The sequence below is a fragment of the Nannobrachium achirus genome, assembly GCF_963921795.1.
Source record: "Nannobrachium achirus genome assembly, chromosome: 12".
NCBI lineage: Eukaryota > Metazoa > Chordata > Actinopteri > Myctophiformes > Myctophidae > Nannobrachium > Nannobrachium achirus.
The window spans coordinates 618,954-642,313 of record NC_137832.1 but is presented as its reverse complement, the minus strand read 5'-3'; the positions used below and the strand labels follow the sequence as shown (position 1 = coordinate 642,313).

Below are 23,360 nucleotides of genomic sequence, written 5' to 3'. Positions count from 1 at the left end.
AGTCTGTAGTTGTAATGGAGGCTAGGGAGTGAGTCTGTAGTTCTAATGGAAGCTAGGGAGTGAGTCTGTAGTTCTAATGGAAGCTAGGGAGTGGGTCTGTTGTTCTATGTGTGACAGGGAGTTTATTCCACAGTTTGGGGGCCAGGAGGGAGAAGAGTCTAGGACGAGTGGATTGTTGTCCTGGGGTTTTTAGCGAGGGTTCTGTCAGCATCCCTGTGTTGGTTGATCTGAGTGAACGGGTGGAGTGTGTCGGTGGAGGTTGTATGGTTTGGGTCGGGTGGAGGTTATAGGGGTCGATCAGACTTTGATAGTTGTTAGTTTACAGAACAGTTTATAGTTCACAGAACCTGAAGATGTCAAGATGCAATGACATCATGTTTATATCACATTCATATCATTTAATGTTTGATGTTCTGTGTTCTCTGTACATGTCAAAGCTACTATTATAATTAAACATTAATGTGATGTTTTGTGTATTTTTTCTATAATTGTGGGCTCGCTGAAAGCGAGCACACGTATGTTATCTTCATTTTATATCTATCAGTCAAGTTCTCCTCAAAATGACGTAAGACACTGCCTCTGTACCGACAGTACCAAGGCAGGGCCCTTAGCCAATGAGGTGCAGCCAAAGGCCCATGGTGTTACATGCGAGCCCACACTGTTTCGTAGGAACAGTATTTCTCGTTATGCATTAATGTTTTGTGTATTTCCAGCACGTGCTAAAGAAGCTCCTGGCCATTACAGAGCTGCTGCAGCAGAAGCAGGTTCATTACGCCATGAGCAACTCCAACAGGTAGTTCTTATCCTCCACCTTCTACACCTTCTCCATTTGAGAACATCGCCACATCAATGTCCTCCACCTTCATGAGCAACTCCAACAGGTAGTCCTCATCTCCATGTCCTCCATCCTCCCTGTGAGGCCCACCTCCACCTCTATGTCCTCCATGAGCAACAGCACAGGTGTTCCTCATCCTCCACCTTCTCCTCCATGTGAGAACACCTCCACCTCCATCTGTCAGACCCCACCACCACCACCAGTGGCGTCAGTTCAGCTAAAGCTATGGTATGGCAACATGACTGGTGTCTTGCGTGCGTGCATAACACCAGTCATGTTGCTATGCCTTAGCAACGCAGATAGTCATAGAGACATTTGGGAATTCATTTTAGGAAGTACATTTATTATTGTTTTCCCTCTGGAGCCATACCCATCCCCCATCACAGAGCTATGCAACAACAGCAGAACCAACAGAAACCAATAAATGGACTCTTGAGAACAAAGGAGCGACTGAAGCCACGTCACCAAAACACAAAACATGGTCTTTTTCTCTCTCGTCTGCGGGTCGTTTTGTTGTCGTTTGTTTTTTACCTTTCTTTTCTTCATGAAGTGTTTGTGATTCAGTGACTCTCTGGGTACATTTCATTTATTTCATTCCTCATCGAGGGCCAAACATACATATATAAAGATTTCAACAGCAAAACAAAGCTTCTGTTTTTACCCTGGAATGTGTGTTTATGACAGCAGCGGTTGCCAAAGTGTGTGTGTGTGTGTGTGTGTGTGTGTGTGTGTGTGTGTGTGTGAGAGAGAGAGAGAAGCATTTTGTTATAATAGAGAAATGTCACATTCTGAAAACATATTTCCAAACGTTTTGTGTTTATAAACTCCTCAAAGAAAGTCTGCAAACGTCGATCATTTCTCCCCTTCAATGATACCAATGGGATTAGTATGTTATATTTATAATATAATAAATATTTAGTATTTTATATGGTTAATATCGTTGATTTCTCCCTAAACATAGACAGATGGTTCTTCAGCGAAGCAGGTTTGTGAAGCAGGCTGAGGAACCATCAGTCTGACAGAACCTGGTTCTATGTTTAGACATGGTTCTAGTTGTAAACAGTAAAGAATGGTTCTATGTTTAGACATGGTTCTATGTTTAGACATGGTTCTAGTTGTAAACAGTAAAGAATGGTATGTTTAGACATGGTTCTATGTTTAGACATGGTTCTAGTTCTAAACAGTAAAGAACAGCAGCTACTGCTCTGTTGTACAGGCCTTACCCTGAAGCAACAGCGGGGGGCAGTGTTGTTTATGTTTCCAACAGAAGCAGATTGACGTTGGTATTTAAGCTGCATTGCTGTTCTATAATTAACAATGAAAAAAACACAATGCGTGTTAATATCATTGAAGGTGAGAAATCATCAAACAACGTTAAGTTTCCAAACGTATTGCGACCAAAAGTTGCAGTTTAGCATGTAATCCACCAAGCCACATCCTGTCAGTATGCCCGCCATTCTGTGACACCTCAATGTCTATAGCTGACATGCACACATATATAGAGATCCCTGATGTCATCTTGCCCATATATGGAGATCCCTGATGTCATGGACCTCCATATACAGTATGGAGCTGACCAACACTGACATCAACTCCATGGATCGCCATATATGGGTAACTGGTTTGATATACAGTATTTATATATTAATAAAAGATAAAATAAAAGTCCATATATGGGTATTCCCAGATGAAGCCCGGTTAGGGGAACCACACTAACAGAATCCATGTATGGCAAGAAGACAGATGGTTTTAAGGAGTGTAGTAAAACGTGTACACTGTACACACACACACACACACCTCCGTATGAACGTTAAACTGACATGATGCCCCTCCCCCTTCTATAATAACTGGATTTTGAGCGATAATGCTTTTTATACTGTAATTACATACTGTAATTAGTGACTGATTTATTTTATTGTTGCGACAATATCTTTAAAAAGTGCTGAAAGTAGCATTTCTAGCCTTGTTTTTCCTTCTTTCCTTTTTTTCAGATTTGGAAAACAAATCGTTGATAAAGTTATGGTTATTTTATTATTTTATATCAAGAATAAATTCTTGCTGGAATCATGAGTTTATATTTGAGATGAACTTTATTTTTATTTTCTCAGCTTTTTCTTTTTGCTTTGGTTTTGCTTTCAGACATAATCAGAGAAACCAAGTTCATGGAAAGTGTTTACAGTAATTGTTGTTTTTATAGTCCAGCTTGTATCAGACATGCATGCACTTATTAAACCATTTCTGTTTTGTAAACATAGTCATCAGAGTCATTCATTGATGGAGGCCTTCACACTAGGTGTGTGTGTGTTTGTGTGGGGCTGAAATTAACCGATCTCCAACTTTTGTTGTGAGCTTTTAGAGCTGCATTTATTATTTATGGACTGGGGTCAACACTAAGGTCACAGAGGACAGGGGTTGACACTAAGGTCTCAGAGGCACTTGCCCGTTGGGCAAGTACAGGTCATGTTCTACTTGCCCAAAGGTCATGCCCACTTACCCGAAAAGTAAATTGTCCATTGTAAAATGATAGGTAAAAGATACAATTTGAATTACTGTTCAATTCAACACTTCACTTTCTGGGGCCGCTGTGCTATAAAAAATGTCATGCCAAATACCTACAGTACATAGCTATGAATATGACTATGGGTTCACACTTATTATTTTATATTTTTAAGTGTAGAAAAAAACAGCGCATTATAGGTGTTGTGTTCTTGCCCTGTCGGGCAACCTGAAAGAAAACTCCACCTGTCAAAGCTTTTCTTGCATGCCAGGGGCAAACGTGGGCAAGCCTTAAGGCTCTTTTCCACCGGCAGCGATAACGATGACGATAACGATTTAAAAAAGTGGGTTTTCAATTGAAGTGGATCGGCAGCATCCACCCAACACCGATACAGACAACGATAGCCGACAACTACATCGTTAGGATCAACAACGATGTGGTTAAGATCACAGTGATATGGAACTGGGTCTCTGACAAACAGCTTGCGATGCGCTCCGAGCTTCACATTGATGTCCGATTTATCGGACATCAATGTGAAGGCATAATTATCGCTGTGATATTTTATGTCTATCGTCATCGTTATCGCTGCCGGTGGAAAAGGGCCTTTAGTGTCAAATGTCAATACCTTAATGTCATGTAACAGATCTACAACATGTGGGCAAGCCTTAGTGTCAATGCCTGCCAGGTATTCATTCATTCACCCTCCTCTACCAGGGGTCCCCGACCGCAACCCTCGTCCAGACCAGGGTCTTTCATTGTTTTTACCTTGTTTTAAAGACCCACCAGACACAACATGTGACCACCATGTTTAAACTAACTTCTAACAATCTTTCAACCTGGGAGAAGAAACAGAGTTAAATATTTTTATATTTTATATATCCCCAGCGCAGTCTATAATAAAACAATAAAAAGACCAAGTCAGCGTTATAGCGTCAATGGTGGCCAAGCGTTGGATATCAAATGTGTTAACTAAAAAAATCATCACACCGGAGATGTCTTTCAGTTTTGGGTATTAGTACTGATGTATTCAACACATACAAGTGTAAACGTGTAGAAAAAATATCTTTATTCACTTAAATCATGAAACCTAAACTAAAGCTTGAGCAGACGTTAACATGAGCCTAGAAGTTAAACTCCTTTAACTCACCGAGGACATCTTTAATGTGTTTTAAATCCATACGTTTGTAAATGTTTACACAAACATGTATTCTTTAGTGGTTTTGTTTTCACAAATCTTCATCGGTCCATTCCTGCAAACACACAAAAGGTTGTTTAATTAACTACTGTCTAATGAGATTGTTTAAGTAGTCATGATAATGAGCTAATTGTGTCTAAAAATATATATATTTATCCACTTGTACGTATGCCCCCACCCACTGAAAACAAAATCATTAAAATCGCTAAAACGATAGAAATCAGTAAAGGAAAGCATTTTAACACTCATCTTTTCTTTTCTCTAATTGCAATATAAAATATGAACCCTTGTTGTAAAAAAACACAGTTGTCCTTTAACCCATTTAGGCCTAGAAGTATTGACTGCTTTAACCAGTGAAAAATAGCAGATATACAAGCTCACAGCGCGGCACCGAGTGCCGCGCTGCAAGCTTGTAGATCTGCTATTTTTGGAAAAAGTCGTGAAAATGTGTGCAAAATCTTTGCTATTTTTCAATAGTTAAAGCATAAAATATTGCGTCATAATGTGTTCAGGCCTAGTCACAATGTGTTTAATATTCATGATCTCACCTCCTCTGCTATGCGTGGTTCTTTGGCCACATGGTCGTCATCCTCATAACCTCGCTTCCGCTTCCTGTAAAATAACAGTTATAGAAAGTAACTTCACTTCCTCTTATTATTAATAATCACAGTGAATCATCAGGTGTACAAACAGGCCTGCTGCAGGTCAATGTCTGAAGTTGTGTTCTCATTCCAGGGCTTTCTTGGGGCCTTAAATACAGTTAAAGTCTTAAAACATCAGTTTTGAAGCATCAATATTCAATCAATATCATAATTATTAGAATGTCTGAATGTTGTCATGTCTGTGTCAGTTTGTTGTGTTGTTGCCATAATGTGGTGATGTCATGATGACGATGTCATCATCATGTCCTCCAGACCTCCAGTCATTGTCACCATCCTGTCTTAACGCTCCAGTAAGTGTGACATCACACCTGACATCACACCTATTGTCTTCATGTTTCATTTCATGTAGATTAGATAAATGCATCTGTAAACATTTACACCAACTCACTGCTTGTATTTGGATCATTATGAATTAGTATTACATGAACCTCATAACTGCTTCTTTATTATTCAATTAACTTACAGGGATAGGATTCTAAATATTGACTTGGATTTTTACAGTATTTATGGTTAATTGACCAGCCCTATATTGAAGTGTTATTCATTATAGTACAGTAGAGTATTAATTATAGTACAGTAGGGTATCGTTAGAGTATTTCTACTCTAAACTCTTTCACTTTGTGTTTCAGGACAGAATGCACCATCCTGTCGCTGGCTGCTGCCATTCAGGTCATGTGACTTTAAGTCTTGGTCTGAGGACTAAAGTCTTGGTCTGAAGACTTAAGTCTTGGTCTGAGGACTACAGTCTTGGTCTGAAGACTTAAGTCTTGGTCTGAGGACTACAGTCTTGGTCTGAAGACTTAAGTCTTGGTCTGAGGACTACAGTCTTGGTCTGAAGACTCAAGTCTTGGTCTGAGGACTAAAGTCTTGGTCTGAAGACTTCAAGTCTTGGTCTGAAGACTACAGTCTTGGTCTGAAGACTTCAAGTCTTGGTCTGAGGACTAAAGTCTTGGTCTGAGGACTACAGTCTTGGTCTGAAGACTTCAAGTCTTGGTCTGAGGACTACAGTCTTGGTCTGAAGACTTAAGTCTTGGTCTGAGGACTAAAGTCTTGGTCTGAGGACTAAAGTCTTGGTCTGAAGACTTGGTCTGAGGACTAAAGTCTTGGTCTGAGGACTACAGTGATTTGTGAAACACAGCATGCAGTCGTCTGTAAACGCAATACAACTGAAGACTCCCAACTATCCAGGAATAGTTCATTACTGCTGCATCCTCCTTCCAAAGCCCGAACTGAAACACAACTGTGTGGTTTACTTCAATAAGAGATATAAGGACTCTTTACCTTCCATAAGGGACATAAGGACTCTTTACCTTCCATAAGAGATATAAGGACTCTTGTCTTTACCTTCCATAAGGGACATAAGGACTCTTTGAGGTGATTTCTATGGAGATGGACCTGCAGTAAAGCTCGCTACTTGACTAGAAGCAACCACAGTATTTATTACAATTGTTGATGTCCTTTATCCTGCTGTGCCCGCCTCTCAACCTGATTGGTCAGTGATGTAATAGGTCTTAGTGATGGACATGGACGGTGACCAATGGGAAGCAGACTTTTGGTCTCATCGTCTCCTCTGTCAAGGTCAACTGAAGGTCGTCGGACAATCCAAAGCATCGGAGCCTTTCAGCCCTCATCAGGAAACCTTTAACTGTCTTGAACGTCTGACTGAGGGGACCGTTTTTTAACGTAGCACCTCTGACTGAGGGGACTGTCTTTAACGTAGCACCTCTGACTGAGACAACGCAACGCCTTAAGCACGCCGACCACCTCTAGCAATACTTCACTCTTCTGTACATCACCTGTTTTAATGTTGTTTAATTACCATGTTTAATCACCATGTAGCCTCTGGCGTAAACCTGTTAGATCGATCTTTTCAATGCTGCTTTGCTTGTTGATATTCATTATTATTATTATTATTAGATGATCTACATTTTAAGCTCCTAAGGATGTAAAGGGTCTGAAGACCAGTCAGTCAGTAGAGGGCTAGCTGGAACCTGTTCCTGTGCATGGTGTTGCTAACATGTAACCAGAGTGTTGAGCCTAATATTATTATTATTAATATTATTAATAATAATAAGAGTCTAGACAATAATATGCTGCTCCAACAGACTTCACACAATCTCCCTTTAAGCCATGGAGGGGGAGGGGGGAAAGCTCCTCCCACCATCAAGCGCTAAAGTCAAAACGTGTGTTTCACATAAGTCATGCCACGCCCCTATTTATCAACCCCCCTCCCCCCCAAATCCCAAGAGCAGTTTGACGTGAATTTTGAATTAATAATCTGGTCATATTTTGTATAATTTATAATAAACCAAACTGTTTCAGCGTGGATGAGGGCTTGGAAATCTAAAATCATATTTCTTACCAAATATACCTCCATAATGGATAGAGCATCGCAGTGGAAGTGGATTCCTGGGGTCACTTAATATTCCCCATTCATTTTCGCCATAGACTTTTACAAAAATATTTATAACAATTATGTTAAGCCTCGAACCAAGCCATCCAGGATGGAGGTGAATCATGATCATATAACCTTTGATCCTATGTGAAAACATATTTTAATATTACATTATTTGATATACTACATTTAATAACTACCCTTTGTTTAGCGATTTTCAAAATGTTCTTTTCATAGAAAAAAAGGTATGATTCACCTCCATCCTGGATGGCTTGGTTCGAGGCTTAACTCAGTTAGCGCCGGGCGACTTTACGAGCGACTAGTTCACTATGGCGTTTGGTGCCGAGCGACTCGGAGCGACTTTTATATAAAAGCATTGTTTAAGCTTTTAATATGTGTTTATAGACGGAGCGAAATGGTTAGCTTACCTCAGCTAATGTCCACACGTAAACCGTGAAAAAAAAGGATACGATTATGACGTCACCTTTAAACCAGGGCTTCCTGTTGACAACAGGCCTCTGCTAGCGTTAGCCTCAATGCAACCATCCGACCCTCACGTAGCTTCACTAGGTCGGATTTTGATTCTGAAACTTTCTGTGTGGCATCTATATACGTCCCGATGCCCATACCAATGGTGGTTTGAGACGATCAAGCACGAATTGAACAGTATTGAGCTGAAATGGTGACCGGCGGCCCGTCCATGTTAAGTCAATGAGGACCAAGTCAGCGTCTCATCCTGTTATGTGGATTTAAACAGGCTTAACATGGGACCATGTCAGTGTATGGTGTATGGTGGTCTCTAGTGGTCATCTGGTGGTATGGTATGGTGAACGTGCATTCGTTAAGGTGGTCTGGTTAAGGTGGTCTGGGGGGATACAAAATAGCTATTTCCTGGCGTTATAAGCGCACATTCATATTCATATTTTGGAAATCTGGCCCTGTATGAGTTAACATAATTGTTATATAAATGTTTTTGTAAAAGTCTATGGCGAAAATGAATGGGGAATATTAAGTGACCCCAGGAATCAACTTCCGCTGCGATGCTCTATACTGTCATGATAATATTGTATTGTGATAATATAAATTACATTTACATTTTAAAATTTGACATTTGAAAGTATACTTAGACTATTTGACTTTATTAGACATTCAGTGCTTGAAGTCTTATATCAATAACATGGATCTATAGATCTACTGTCAATGCACTAAACATTTTCACTGATCTCACAGACCTCACAGACCTCATTTAACTGAACGCAAAACGATGATGATGTAACTTCCTGTCGCCGATGTTTACTTTTTTATTGTTTTCTACCAGGTCAAAGGTCAAATAAAACTCTTAGTATGAAATTTTGTCTTTTGTCATATTTTAGTAAACTAAATATAAGATCTACTAAATCTGCAGATGGTTTTGTTGTCGAAATGGATGATTTTACACTTGGTTAGAGTTTAAAGATTAAAATAGATGATTTTACACTTGGTTAGAGTTTAAAGACCCAATGAAATGATTATTTTGGGTATTTTATTTTGAAGTTTCAGTTTGAAAAGGAAGCCTGTGTGTTTTTGAACCAATCCGAGGGGACCAGCCCTTCAGGCGATGGGATTTAAAATCTGAGTAATGGGAGTAATGGGAGCCAGCAATGGGAAACAAACAGGTGAATGTAATCAAAGGTTCATTTATATGCAAGTGGACCTGTCTATGTCATCACTTTTTGAATTTCTGTTCACAGGAGATAATTAAGAATGGCCTATTTAGGGACCTTTGATATAAATATACACAAAAAAAAATATTTTCTATTTTCTTTTTTGCATCTAGTGTTAGGAATGCCCATATGATTACCACGGATAAGCTCTAAAAGTGTGAATTTTTTCATTTCACAGGGTCTTTAAAGATTAAAATAGATGATTTTACACTTGGTTTGAGTTTAAAGATTCAGCCCGAGCCTGCGCCGACCTGTCAGCCTGACCCAACCGGCGACGGGTTCGGGACACATTTTTCACGTATCTGCATGTATCCCCTGAGTGTGCGTGTGACTGTGCGAGTGTGTGTGTGCGTGCACTGCCGGATACATAGTTGAAACTGTCCACACAGTCACTTTTGTATATCCTGATATTATAGAAGTTGTGTGGCTGTGAACTTTGTCTTTGTAGCTATGAAAGCCTGTACGCCTGCTGCCTGGTTTAGGGGAGGTTGTCAAACCGTGTTCTCCCAGCGAGGCTCTGATGTTTATTTAGTTCCTTAATTTGGACGTTAAGTCCTATTTGCTACTGTAACTACAAGCTGTCTTTTTTTATTAAAGAGAGTTGGAAAAGGATAGAATGATTCTGTTCTTAACTAATCCCCAATAATGAATGGAAAAAGGCTGCAGTGCATGCAGCGATTAAGCTTGTTTAGAAACGTGGGGCTGCGGGTTAGGGTTAGGGTTAGGGTTAGGGTTCAATTGTCAGTCATGTACGGGGCTTTGGGTCGGTCTGGGCTGACCTTCTCTACACTCAGCTGCATGCTGAAAATAGTGGATCTACAAACTCACGCTGTGGGCTTGTAGATCTGCTATTTTCAGAGTACAACAAAACATAAAATGCTTTTAGTCTTTTAGTTCTACTAGATCAGATCTTTGTTGATCACACATTTAATATTACTAAACGTTACTTCAATTGTAGTATGTATTAATTAACAATTATTTTATTAAATAATAATAATAATAATACTTACAGTACAGTGGAGTCACTCAGGGTCAGATGAATCCTCTCCAGTTTTATTTTGAAAGCGTTGACATCCTCTGCTTTGGGAAGATCTGATTTCTTCATCAGGATAGACATAACTACAAAATAAAAGTATAACAATATAATATCATTCATATAATAAAAAACAACAGGTTTAACATATTATTTATAATAATATCATATGTATATCATATTTACATCATATTATCATTCATATAATAAAACATGTTTATTCTCATATTATCATTCATATAATTAAACATGTTTATTCTCATATCATTCATAATTCATATAATAAAACATGTTTATTCTCATATTATCATTCATAATTCATATAATAAAACATGTTTATTCTCATATCATTCATAATTCATATAATAAAACATGTTTATTCTCAAATAATATTTCTCCGTCCCTGTAGAGCAGGGTCACAGGGGAGGGTGATCACTGGCACAATGGCAGAAGAGTGAGCACTCTACAGTGTATAATATGCACTTTACATCCTGCATAGAATTCTACATTCATTCTAACTCTGACTGGGGAGAGAGTCTGGGAGATAGGTGAGTCTAATGATCATTAGGCCTACTGTACATCTGTACATCCTAATGTACAACCCTAACCCTAACAACAACAATAATAACAACAATAATAATAACTCACGTCTCATTGCATCGTAGAGTTTAGACAGAGTCTCTCTGTCGTCTCTGAGCGCCAGGCATTCTGTCACGTAACTATGGAAACACAATGTCAACATCCTGTCAGTAACTATGGAAACATCTATTAGAAGAAAATAATAATACATTGTTAGCCGATAGCCGTTCAATAGACATTGAACCGGTCGGGCCCTCGACTTGTAGCCATTTCTTTATTTTGGCCCACTGTGTATTTGAGTTTAACACCCCTGCCCTAAAGGAACCCCCAGAGTCCCTTGAATCCACTGTGAGGACCACTGAGTTAAGGAGAATGATGATGATCTCATCAGGCCATGACATCGTAACGATGACATCATACGTACGTCTCCATGCTAAGCCCCGCCCTGGAGGCGCTGTTCAAGATGGCTGCCAGGGCGATCTGTGCGGGGGGGAAGAGGAGGCCTGCGTCCGTCATGGAGGCTCTGGTCAGGAAGTCGTCGGCACTTCTTCTTAAAGTCTCTGGGTTCTCCAGGAGAGGATATCTGGTCTGATAAATATAAACATATAAATATAATACAATACATCTAATATAATACAGTACTAATAAGATAATACACACCTCAGGGTGACTTGCGACCTCGCCCTTCTTGGCCATCTGGCCAGTGATGTATATGTGACCAGTTACTCATATATGGAGACCCCTTCATGATAGTTATGTATGCCAAAATATGCCCATATATGGACATTACCAAATATTGGCATTCCCATATATGTCCTTAATATTGATAACATAATATCCTTCATAATGTCTTTAATATTGACAATATAGGAATCTCCATATATGGGCATATATAAACATATATAAACCTGGTCTGATAAATATATAATACATTTATATAAATATATAATACAGTTATATAAACCTATATAAACCTGGTCTGATTAACATATAGTCTCGCGTGGCCAGACTGTTGCCTCCGCGATTTGGTCAAATGCTCCCGGCATACAGTCTGGCAGACGGAAATAGAAACGGCGAGTGCGAGATGAAGCGGAAGTGAAGCCCCCACGTCACTTCCGTTTCAGTCTCACATCACACATATTTATCATTATATAAATAAAAATCATATAAGCATGTTTAGCTTGCTGCTTAGCAGAAATGACATTTTAAAATATATATTCTTTGAACGTTAATGCCCGTTTTCGATACTCGCCGTTCGGGAGCTGCTGTTCCAGACTCTATATAGCATTCAGAGATTGTGGAATAGTTGTCTGGCTACGCGAGACTAATGAACATATAATACAGTTTACATACATTTGTAAAGAACATATTTGTCATGGCAGTTTCGACTTTCCAATCACTTCCAAAGAAAGAACATTTTCATTTTTCCAGTCGCACCACGGCCGTTGTGAAAATCCTCCCCTGGTGATAATGATACCTTCAGGTCTATCAGTAGACCCTCCATGGGTCTATGTATGACCAGGTGATAATGTTAGGGTGTATATGTTACCTTCAGGTCTATCAGAAGACCCTCCATAGGCCTATATGGAGTATGTATGAACAGGTGACAATGTTAGGGTGTATATTTTACCTTCAGGTCTATCAGTAGACCCTCCATAGGCCTATAAGGAGTATGTATGACCAGGTGGAAGTTGAGTTGTTGGATCAGAAGCAGTTCATATTCTAAAATCTGCTCAACAATCTTCTCTTGTCCTGCTGGACTCTCATGAAGGAGGTTCCCTCCGAACTGCACGCTGGAGACGTTGAACTCATCTACCTTACAGGCCAGGTAGGCACAGGTTAACCTATAATACAAAATATAAATATAATTAGTTTTATACATATATCATCCATCTTACAGGCCAGGTACGCACAGGTTAACCTATAATATATAATATAAATATAACTAGTTTAATAAATATATCATCCGTCTTACAGGCCAGGTACGCACATGTTAACCTATAATATATAATATAAATATAACTAGTTTAATAAATATATCATCCATCTTACAGGCCAGGTAGGCACAGGTTAACCTATAATATATAATATAAATATAACTAGTTTAATAAATATATCATCCATCTTACAGGCCAGGTATGCACAGGTTAACCTATAACTAGTTTAATAAATATATCATCCGTCTTACAGGCCAGGTAGGCACAGGTTAACCTATAATATATAATAAACTCAGCAGAAAAAGAAAGGAACATAAAGGAAACATATTAATAATTAATTATATCTCCCCTTTAATAACACCAAATTGTATTGTGTTTTATAACATTTTTATCGTTGATTCGTCACCTTTACAAGGAGGTACAGCTTGTAAGCATCGGGCATTCGAGGCATGAGCTACACAGCCAAACGTTTGAGTAGCGCGGACCAATTTTTTGTCAAAATGGCTTACAATGCAAAATTTGCCAACATTCGGTCCATTATTTCCCCCTTTTAATTATGTCGAATGGTATTGTGTTTGATCTGGCATTCGTGGAATGAGCAACACAGGCAAACACCAAAAGAACAATATTGTAGGTCTGCCAGGACATTTTGACCATTTTTGGAGGGACAATACCCACACGTTTGGCTGTGTTGCTCATCCTTAATTATGTCAAATGGTATTGTGTTTGATATCATTTATATCGTTGATTTGGATCTGGCATTTGTGGAATGAGCAACACAACCAAATGTGTGGGTAGCGTCCTTCCAAAAATGGCCTGGCAGACCTGCAATACTGTTCTTTTGGTGTTTGCCTGTGTTGCCTGTGTTGCTCATTCTACGAATGCCAGATCCTTAACCTTGTTGTAAAGGTGACAAATCAACGATAACAATGATATCAAACACAATACCATTCGGCATAATTAAAGGGGGGAAATAATGGACGGAATGTTGGCACATTTTGCATTGCAAGCCATTTTGGTATTATTAAAGGGGAGATATAATTAATTATTAATATGTTTCCTTTCTTTTTGTGCTGCGTTTATATAATAATATATGGTACTTACATGATGATCCTGGGGTGATGCTCCATGACAGAATTATTGAGGTAAAACCTTCTGAAATACATGATGGCTGAATCCTGAAAAACACAGTGAACCCCCAATTATACATGATGGCTGAACCCTGTAAGATAAGACACAGTGAGGAGCCCCCACCAGGAGGATGTAGAGTACAAGCAGTAATAATAATAATAATAATAATAAATCATACCACCACAGCTTTGGGCATCACAGGTTTGAAGGCGTTGCAGAACTCCAGTAATCTCCTCTCATAATGTCTGAACAAAACCTCCTCTTCTGACCGCGTCAACAGACCTTCACCGACCCCACTGACCCCTGGCTGGACACACACACACACACACACACACACACACACACACACACACACACACACACACACACACACACACACACACACACACATTATATGACCTGTCTTACAGTATTTATAACCTGTCTTACCTTCACAGCAGACAGACAGTATTTATAACCTGTCTTATCTTCACAGCAGACAGACAGTATTTATAACCTGTCTTACCTTCACAGCAGACAGACAGTATTTATAACCTGTCTTACCTTGACAGCAGACAGACAGTATTTATAACCTGTCTTACCTTCACAGCAGACAGACAGTATTTATAACCTGTCTTACCTTGACAGCAGACAGACAGTATTTATAATTTGTCTTACCTTCACAGCAGACAGACAGTATTTGCGGTTGGCTTCCGATCTCATTCTCTCCAGAGTTGCTTCGCAGTCGAAAATCCAGAACTTCCTGTGAGAGCTGTTGTGATACATGACGCCCCCTAGTGGAGACCAAGAGATAACACAGTCACTAATAGATATGCCAGGGAGTGGGACCCCTAATCTACACTGTAGTATCATGATCAGTGTTCATTTAACTCTGTGTAACACATTTACTGTTGTGATACATGACGCCCTCTAGTGGAGACCAAGAGACAACACATGCTCACTGAGAGAGTTACAGAAACTATTATTTGTTACTCTCTCACAGTTACAGACACATAAGGGTCCATTTGGTTCCTAGCTATCAATCACTGGACTGGGGAGTGGGGACCCCCCAGGAACCGCCTCAAGGACCCCCGGGGGTCCCTGGACCCCAGTTTGAGAACCAATTCCATGAATATTATGAGTTTATTAGATGTCTAGGGTGTAGGGCTGGCTAGGGGTTTGTTCACCATGGGGCTTCTGTTAGAAAGCCATTGAAGAAGCGGTATTTCCATATTGTCATGGTTTTATTAGATCAGTGACGCATAACGCATGGAAATGTTCAGGACTCCAGGCCAGGGCTTTCCAGAGGTGCTGTCTCTTGTCTGCTGCTCTCCAGAGTGAGGGCATGAAGCAGTTTATATAGGCAGCAGGACTGATTGGGGCTGAGTGGGTGCAGGTGTGGTGAATGACTGATCAGGTGAAGGGGTGGAGTCAGTACAGGGGAATTGGCCAGGGGGAGAGTTAGTGACTTTTCTACAGCCGCCCCAAATACGACAGTATTTACACAAAAAAAAGTCACACTGGCTGTAGGGCCGCCCCATGAACGAATGGGTACTGGGGGTGGCTCAGGTTGTGGCAGACAAGTGGGCCCAGGTGCTGGGGGAGGCTCAGGTAACCTGGCTGCTGGAGGCGGGGCTGTAGGCAGAGATGGGGGTGTCAGAGGTGAAGCCTGGGCTGAAGGTGGAGGGGGCCTGGGCACTGCTGGAGGGGAGGATGCAGGAGGTGGAGGAGCCCTGGGCGGCGCTGCAGGAGGACTTAGCGGCGCTGCAGGAGGAGGAGGACTTAGCGGCGCTGCAGGAGGAGGAGGACTTAGCGGCGCTGCAGGAGGAGGAGGAGGACTTAGCGGCGCTGCAGGAGGAGGAGGAGGACTTGGCAGCGCTGCAGGAGGAGGAGGACTTGGCGGCGCTGCTGGAGGAGGAGGACTTGGCGGCGCTGCAGGAGGAGGAGGAGCACTTGGCGGCGCTGCAGGAGGAGGAGGAGGACTTGGTGGCGCTGCAGGAGGAGGAGGAGCACTTGGCGGCGCTGCAAGAGGAGGAGTAGCACTTGGCGGTGCTGCAGGAGGAGGAGGAGGACTTGGCAGCGCTGCAGGAGGAGGAGGAGGACTTGGCAGCGCTGCAGGAGGAGCCCGGTGCGCCGGCGGCGAGGAGGCAGGAGGAGGAGCCGGAGCCCAGGGCACAGGAGGCTGACGAGGAGGCGGAGCCCAGGGCACAGGAGGCTGACGAGGAGGCGGAGCCCTGGGCACAGGAGGCTGACGAGGAGGCGGAGCCCTGGGCACAGGAGGCTGACGAGGAGGCGGAGCCCTGGGCACAGGAGGCTGACGAGGAGGCGGAGCCCTGGGCACAGGAGGCTGACGAGGAGGCGGGGCCCTGGCAGGAGGAGGCGGAGACTCGGGAGCCCTGGCTGGAGGAGGCGGAGACTCTGGAGCCTTGGCTGGAGGAGGCGGAGACTCTGGAGCCCTGGCTGGAGGAGGCGGAGACTCGGGAGCCCTGGCTGGAGGAGGCGGAGACTCGGGAGCCCTGGCTGGAGGAGGCGGAGACTGGGGAGCCCTGGGCACAGGAGGCTGACGAGGAGGCGGGGCCCTGGGCACAGGAGGCTGACGAGGAGGCGGGGCCCTGGGCACAGGAGGCTGACGAGGAGGCGGGGACTTGGTGGTTGAGGCCTTGAGGGAGGAGAGTAGGTGCAGCATTCTGTTGTTATTTTCCAGCATTATGGTGTAGTTGTCCTGCATTTCGTTGCTGCTGTCCAGGAGGTTCTGATATGTTTGTTGTTCCATGGCAAACTCTTGATTCCGGGCTCGAAGGACCATGTTAAGTAGGATAGATGTCTAGGGTGTAGGGCTGGCTAGGGGTTTGTTCACCATGGGGCTTCTGTTAGAAAGCCATTGAAGAAGCGGTATTTCCATATTGTCATGGTTTTATTAGATCAGTGACGCATAACGCATGGAAATGTTCAGGACTCCAGGCCAGGGCTTTCCAGAGGTGCTGTCTCTTGTCTGCTGCTCTCCAGAGTGAGGGCATGAAGCAGTTTATATAGGCAGCAGGACTGATTGGGGCTGAGTGGGTGCAGGTGTGGTGAATGACTGATCAGGTGAAGGGGTGGAGTCAGTACAGGGGAATTGGCCAGGGGGAGAGTTAGTGACTTTTCTACAAATATTATGAGTTTATTTTATTTACTAAAGTGCTGTAACGTGTTTATAAACAATAATATGCAATAATGTGTTTAAACTTGATATAATCACTCTTTCTAACATACATGTCTTAATTTAACATTACATTTACATTAATTAAATGCTATAGGACTATCCTAGCTATTAATTAAATGCTATAGGACTAGCCTAGCTATTCATTAAATGCTATAGGACTAGGCTAGCTATTAATGAAATGCTATATAGGACTAGCCTAGCTATTAATTAAATGATATAGGACTAGTCTAGCTATTAATTAAATGTTATAGTACTAGCCTAGCTATTAATTAAATGCTATAGGACTAGCCTAGCTATTAATAATGAAATGGTTTTGAGAAGGTTCAGGTTACAATAACAAACCATAAATCCTTTTGCAGGAAGTTTAATTACTTTAGAATTGCGCTGCATAATAACTTGTGCTACATTAATGGTTTTCAGAGAAAAGGAACTTTAGACAATCTGACACAGAGTTAAATTAACACCATGTAGGGTGATCTACGGGTCCATTTGGTTCCATTTGCTCTCTCTCATTTACAACAGATGTTGTGAAATAGAACCAGCAGCAGAAGTTTCAATCTAAATGACTGAAATCAGCCAGAACATTAATCCATATGTTTATCATAAAGATAAAGACATTTATATTTATTATTATAAAGATAAGAACTTCATCTGCAGTTCCACAGTTCCGCCTGTCCTGTTTGACCAGTCCTGTTTGACCAGCAAATGAACTGCAGCGGCGGAGGAGAAATCTAGCTTTTTTATATCTGTGTTCTTTCAAATCCATAAAGCTGTCTTTGTTTTGGTGAGTAGGGGAGAGCGGGAAAAACTGAGACACTTTTTGTGGGCTCGCCTGTTATTTATCTATCAGGCAATCAACAGTAGACGGGAACTTCGGTTCCTTTCTACTCCTACATACTTAGACAGAAAATGAAAGTAAAAACATCAATGTGTTCAGCTTACAGTGGCGAAGTGTGCTATTATTTTCGGCCAAATGGTGGCGCTGTAGGAAGCCTTCGAAAGTGCGAACTTTGAACAGGTATAGCTCATGCTCTGTTATACGTACAGCCATGAAATCTGTATACACGTATGCATCTCCTCATGCCGAACAACTTTTACCCTCTAACTTTTGACCTCTGACCTTTAGATCCCCCAGAATTTTGAATTATATGAAAAACAGTAAAAATCTATCTCCTCCTGGGATTATTGCGTTACGCGCACAAAACTTTTTTCACATGAACTTTGGACCAATACGGTCAAACTAGTCTGGATTTCTTTTAAAGTGAAATATAATTTTTTAATAATTCAATCAATATTGCGGTTTTATGCAAATTATTCTTCGGCCTCTAAATCATACATGCAAAGTTACACGTTCATGGCATTTGGCAAAGATGTAGAGGGTTAGTCAAAGTATCACTGAAACCAAGAAGCGTTTGAAAATTCAAACTTTAAACGGGCATAAGTCATGCCTTGTTTCGTTTGAAGACATGCAACTTGCTTACACGCGTGCTTTGACTCAAGCGGAAGACATCTGTGTCTTTGTTGAGTAAGCTCCGCCCTTAGATTTTCCGCCATTTTGAGCAGTTTGTAAAACGCTTAAACCCGCTTTTATTCTGGAATTTTCGCGTCACGTCCACAAAACTTTTTTTACATGAACTTTGGACCAATATCTAAAGATCTGTCAGATCGGATTTTTTTTTAAATTGAAACATGCTTTTTTAATAATTCAATGAATATTGCAGTTTTATGCAAATTATTCTTCTGCCTCTAAATCATACATGCAAAGTAACATGTTCATGGCATTTGGCAAAGATGTAGAGTGTTAGTCCAAATATCACTAAAACCAATCTTACTCCAATTGACCAAAGGGGGGCGCTATATCATTTTGAGCAGTTTGTGAAACGCTTAAACCCGTTAGGATTTTTTTAGCAATTTGCATGAAACATTCTACACACAATCTAAGGACCTTTATCTAATATGCCTATAAAGTGCACACACAAAAAAAAAAAATATATATATAGCTGCAAGCAGCGATAAAGTGGCCAAAGCCAAAAACACCTCAAATCATGAACACAGCCTGCAATGTGCGTGAAATCTTGCAAGCACATTCCCAATATAGTCTAGTAGCCAGAATGTGAACCAAGACATTTTGAGTACCCTAAAGTTTTATGTTAGAAATAGGCTTGTCACCAGAACCGATACTTCGGTACCAACTCGATGCCTAATGTGACGGTACGGTACGGTTCTGACTTTTCTACAAGTACAGTAGTACCGAAGTACCGTTGGTACCGAGAGACGCCAGATCTGGCCGCTTCTTTTGTGTTGTTTTTGGGCTGTAAATGAGCGGTTATCTGGCAACCCTCACTGCCTCACAGCAGGCAGTCGGAGACACACGCACAACCCTTACAGCAGGGTCTGATGCTGTGATAACGTTACGTGGACTACCACGCTTTAAGGAGAAAAACAACAACATGCAACATGGCGGCGGCACACGCATCTGCATCGCGTCGTCTCCAACAAGCAGCGACAGCTGCCCCTCCATAGTTGAGAAGAAAAACTAACCAAAAGTCGCGTATAGTACTTTGCATTCGAGGATGAGCAGGGATTAATAGTTGATCGTCAAAAACCTGTATGCCGGCCCGTAACCGTTTCCAGACGAAAGGGGGGGGGGGGGGACACATCCAACTAGCGAAACATCTAAAAGACCGACATCCAGACTTGTACAAAGAATTCAAGGTGAGTGCATTTGAATTCACGTGTTATCATTGTTGCCCATATCTAATAACGTTACTATGGTGAGCCCACACAGTAAATGAGCTGCCTGGCAAAGTAACGTTATGTCCAGCCTCGTCACGGAGAGCAGCCCCCGTCTGTCCCGCATAAAGTTACATAAAGTTGCAAGGCAGCTCATTTACTGAATTGCCTAACGTAACGTTAAACAACGCTGGAATAATACACACGTTATTCTTTGTTTGAGAAGGCTGGCATTGATGTTTGGCCAATGTTCTTTTTTTTTACGCTAGGATTATGTGTGTGTGTGTGTGTGTGTGTGTGTGTGTGTGTGCGTGCAGCGTGCGTGCGCGCGGTTGTAATGGGCTATGATTTGTAATAAATATCACTAAAAAGGGTTTCACCACGTCATTAAATGACTGCTTGCACTGTGTGTGTGTGTGTGTGTGTGTGTGTGTGTGTGTGTGTGTGTGTGTGTGTGTGTGTGTGTGTGTGTGTGTGTTATTACAGCCTATACTGTTTTCATATTGTTGCTGTAGTCAGTCACTTAGCTACATCTACTAACAGAAATCTCAATGTTCTTTTCACAGTATCAGCCAGAGGAGGACTTTGACAGGGAAGACAGGCCAGAGCAAAGCCAGCAGCAGCAACACACACACAGCCAACACTTTTATTTTATTAATGATACATTTTTTAAGGCTACATGCACATTATTTTATTTTAATCATTTAAAGCTACATGCAACTTCTGTTTAAGCATACAGTATTGTTGTTTGTTGTTCACTTCTAATAAAGGAGTGTATGTTGAACTACATGGGGTTTATTTTTATTTTTTTATCGTGGTATCGAAATAGTATCGAGAATCGTGGAATTTCAATGGTATTGGCATCGACTACTAAATTTCTGGTATCGTGACATCCCTAGTTAGAAATGTTGAGTATGGGTCCCCAGCATGTAAAAACCACCGGATGCTAACTTGTATATGTTGAGCAATTTTCATAATCAGCCGCTAAAGTTGGTGTCCCATTAACTTTACATTACAGGAAAAATAAGCAAAAAATTAATCTGCTTTAAGTAGCATATGAGGGGTCTAACTAGGGGTATTTCATGATTCTGAATCCATTGCAAGCATCCGTTTTGCATGAAAAACATTCCTTGGGCTAAAACGGACCCCAGAAACATGTGAAAAGTGATGATTCGGCACTTTTCATCACTAAACCAAGGCCGATTTTTCGCCAAGGAATGATTTTCGTGCAAAACGGATCCTTGCAATGGATTCAGAATCATGAAATACCCCTAGTTAGACCCCTCATATGCTACTTAAAGCAGATTAATTTTTTGCTTATTTTTCCTGTAATGTAAAGTTAATGGGACACCAACTTTAGTGGCTGATTATGAAAATTGCTCAACATATACAAGTTAGCATCCGGTGGTTTTTATATGCTGGGGACCCATACTCAACATTTCTAACATAAAACTTTAGGGTACTCAAAATGTCCGGGTCTACAATGGGGCTCTATGGGCTGGCTACTAGACTAATAGGTCAAGGAACAGATACCACCCTTCTCACATTGGCATGTTATAGCGCCACCAGCGGTTCAACTTTTGCACAACACATTTTTGGAACAAAATGGACCAATCTTTGACGTCAGTAACGTCAAAGAGAGCACTGCCTGCGATCTTGACATTTTGTACTTTCATAGCCATTGTTTTCTGGCTTGAAGCGAGCCCACAATTGTTTCGAAGGAACAATATTTTCTAGTTACATTTGCTCCCCTCTAGGCGAACTAAAAGATATATCAGTAAAAATTGACACATTTCCCAGTAATTTGGGATGTTTACTAACAATGGAAGTTATCAGAATGTATTCAAGACAAAAGGCAGTGAAAATATGATTGTTTAAAAAAAAAAGTGGTCTTGTGTCTCAGTTTACCCCAGCACCGGCGTAAACAGACAGACCAGAGAAATCAACGGGGTAAAGTGATCCACTCACTTTTTTCACTTTAAAACTACCATAAAAACACAAAAACCCGGTTAACCAGGTTAAATATGCACAGTACAAAAATGTACATAGCAGAAATTCTTTTAATAGGGTTTGTCCTGTCATTTCCACCCATGTGTCTAATAATGTGACACGTGCAGAAAAAAAAAGAAAAACCTATAAAAAATTGATAGAAGGGTTTACCGGACTTTCCTCAGTTGATCCTCATGTAATTGTTCCTGTAGAATGCATTTCTCAAAATATATTGTTGTATTGTGCATAACTAATGAAATAATTATCATATTTAGTCAAATTTAGCCAAGTATGCTAATTCATTAATTATGCACAATACAAAAGAATATATATCAGAAATGGATTCTACAGGGAAAAATACATAAGAATCAAATGAGAAATGTTTGGTACACCCTTTAATCAGATTTGTACAGCTTTCTTCCTGTCTATAATTTTGGGATAATGTGAGATGGTGTCTCACTTTACCCCGAAGCAATTGTCTCGCTTTACCCTGCAAAGCCACATTTTGGGAAAAGGGATATCTCTTATCAATTCAGGGTAATCTTCAGCTAGCATCTATCACATGGATTTATAAGTTGGTAGTTCATCAACATGTATGATATAAAATGTTCTCCCTGCATCAATTTGCTTTGACACAACAGCTGATTATGTTGGCAGCAAGAAAATGTACTTTTACATGCAAAAAACACGTTTTTGTGGGGGGAAAAGCATGTTTTCTACAGTACTATCAGGTCTCTCTCTCATGGCAAGTGGGAAATTCAAGGGGCTTGAAAATATAATGGTCACATGACCACAAATGTGTTCCATTGCCAAGATACAGGGGGTGTCTCAGTTTCTGAGAAACTGTTTTATTTATTTTTACTACAGACTGTTTCCTGCGGACCACCAGATCATCAATGCCATAGAGATAAGGAAAACTCCTTCTAACACCATGGACTTACCTTAATGTTTAATTAACTAACGTGTATTAAACTTACCTTAATGTTTTCACATGAACATCAACAGTAAAAAGAGCCCAGAGCTTCAGATTAACAGTATTATTAATTTATAAAGAGTGTATATGTATAAATAAACATCCATGAGTATTTGTGTCGCACACCTTCTGATTAAAGCCGTCCCTTACTGATGACGTTTGCTGTTAGTTGCATTTACCTGTTTAGGACACCAGGTGGCGACAGAGGACAGGCAGGGAGAAACACAGTTACACCGCTGTCGGTGACCTTACAGAATAGCGTGACTCCAGGCATTTAGAGCTTTAGAAGACGCTCTTGTTCAGTGTGAGATCAGAATAAACAGAGTAAACAAACGTGCTCTAGTCAACAAACACATTGTAACTGAACTGTTGTGCAGAGCAAAATATAGTTCCTCAAAGAAGCCTGTGAAACTACAATTATCGATGGGTCACCAATGTCAGTATAACACACCAGTCACCTCTGTGTTGTTAGCAACGGTTGTCAGGCTGAGTTTGACTCCGGGTTCAGTTTAGTAAC

General features: G+C 41.0%; 2 protein-coding genes across 2 annotated transcripts in view; one reads left to right on the top strand and one right to left on the bottom strand.

Annotated features, from left to right (window-relative positions):
• rasa1a (RAS p21 protein activator (GTPase activating protein) 1a) overlaps nucleotides 1–3,085 on the top strand; it is a 60,022-nt gene extending 56,937 nt beyond the window's left edge. The window contains exon 26 of the mRNA XM_080738887.1: nucleotides 714–3,085. Within this exon, the coding sequence (XP_080595013.1) occupies nucleotides 714–797 (84 nt within the window). The 3' untranslated portion in view covers nucleotides 798–3,085. The remainder of the gene's footprint in view (nucleotides 1–713) is intronic.
• Nucleotides 3,086–4,377: 1,292 nt separating this feature from the next.
• On the bottom strand, nucleotides 4,378–22,961 carry ccnh (cyclin H). The gene is made up of 10 exons (XM_080738888.1): nucleotides 22,848–22,961; nucleotides 14,625–14,740; nucleotides 14,146–14,274; nucleotides 13,941–14,014; nucleotides 12,530–12,743; nucleotides 11,324–11,487; nucleotides 10,969–11,039; nucleotides 10,298–10,406; nucleotides 5,076–5,139; nucleotides 4,378–4,582 (listed from the first exon to the last, which is right to left on the bottom strand). Exons 2-10 carry the CDS (start codon nucleotides 14,730–14,732, stop codon nucleotides 4,559–4,561), a joined length of 957 nt encoding a protein of 318 aa, XP_080595014.1. The 5' UTR covers nucleotides 14,733–14,740; nucleotides 22,848–22,961; the 3' UTR covers nucleotides 4,378–4,558.
• Between the last annotated feature and the right edge of the window lie 399 nt (nucleotides 22,962–23,360).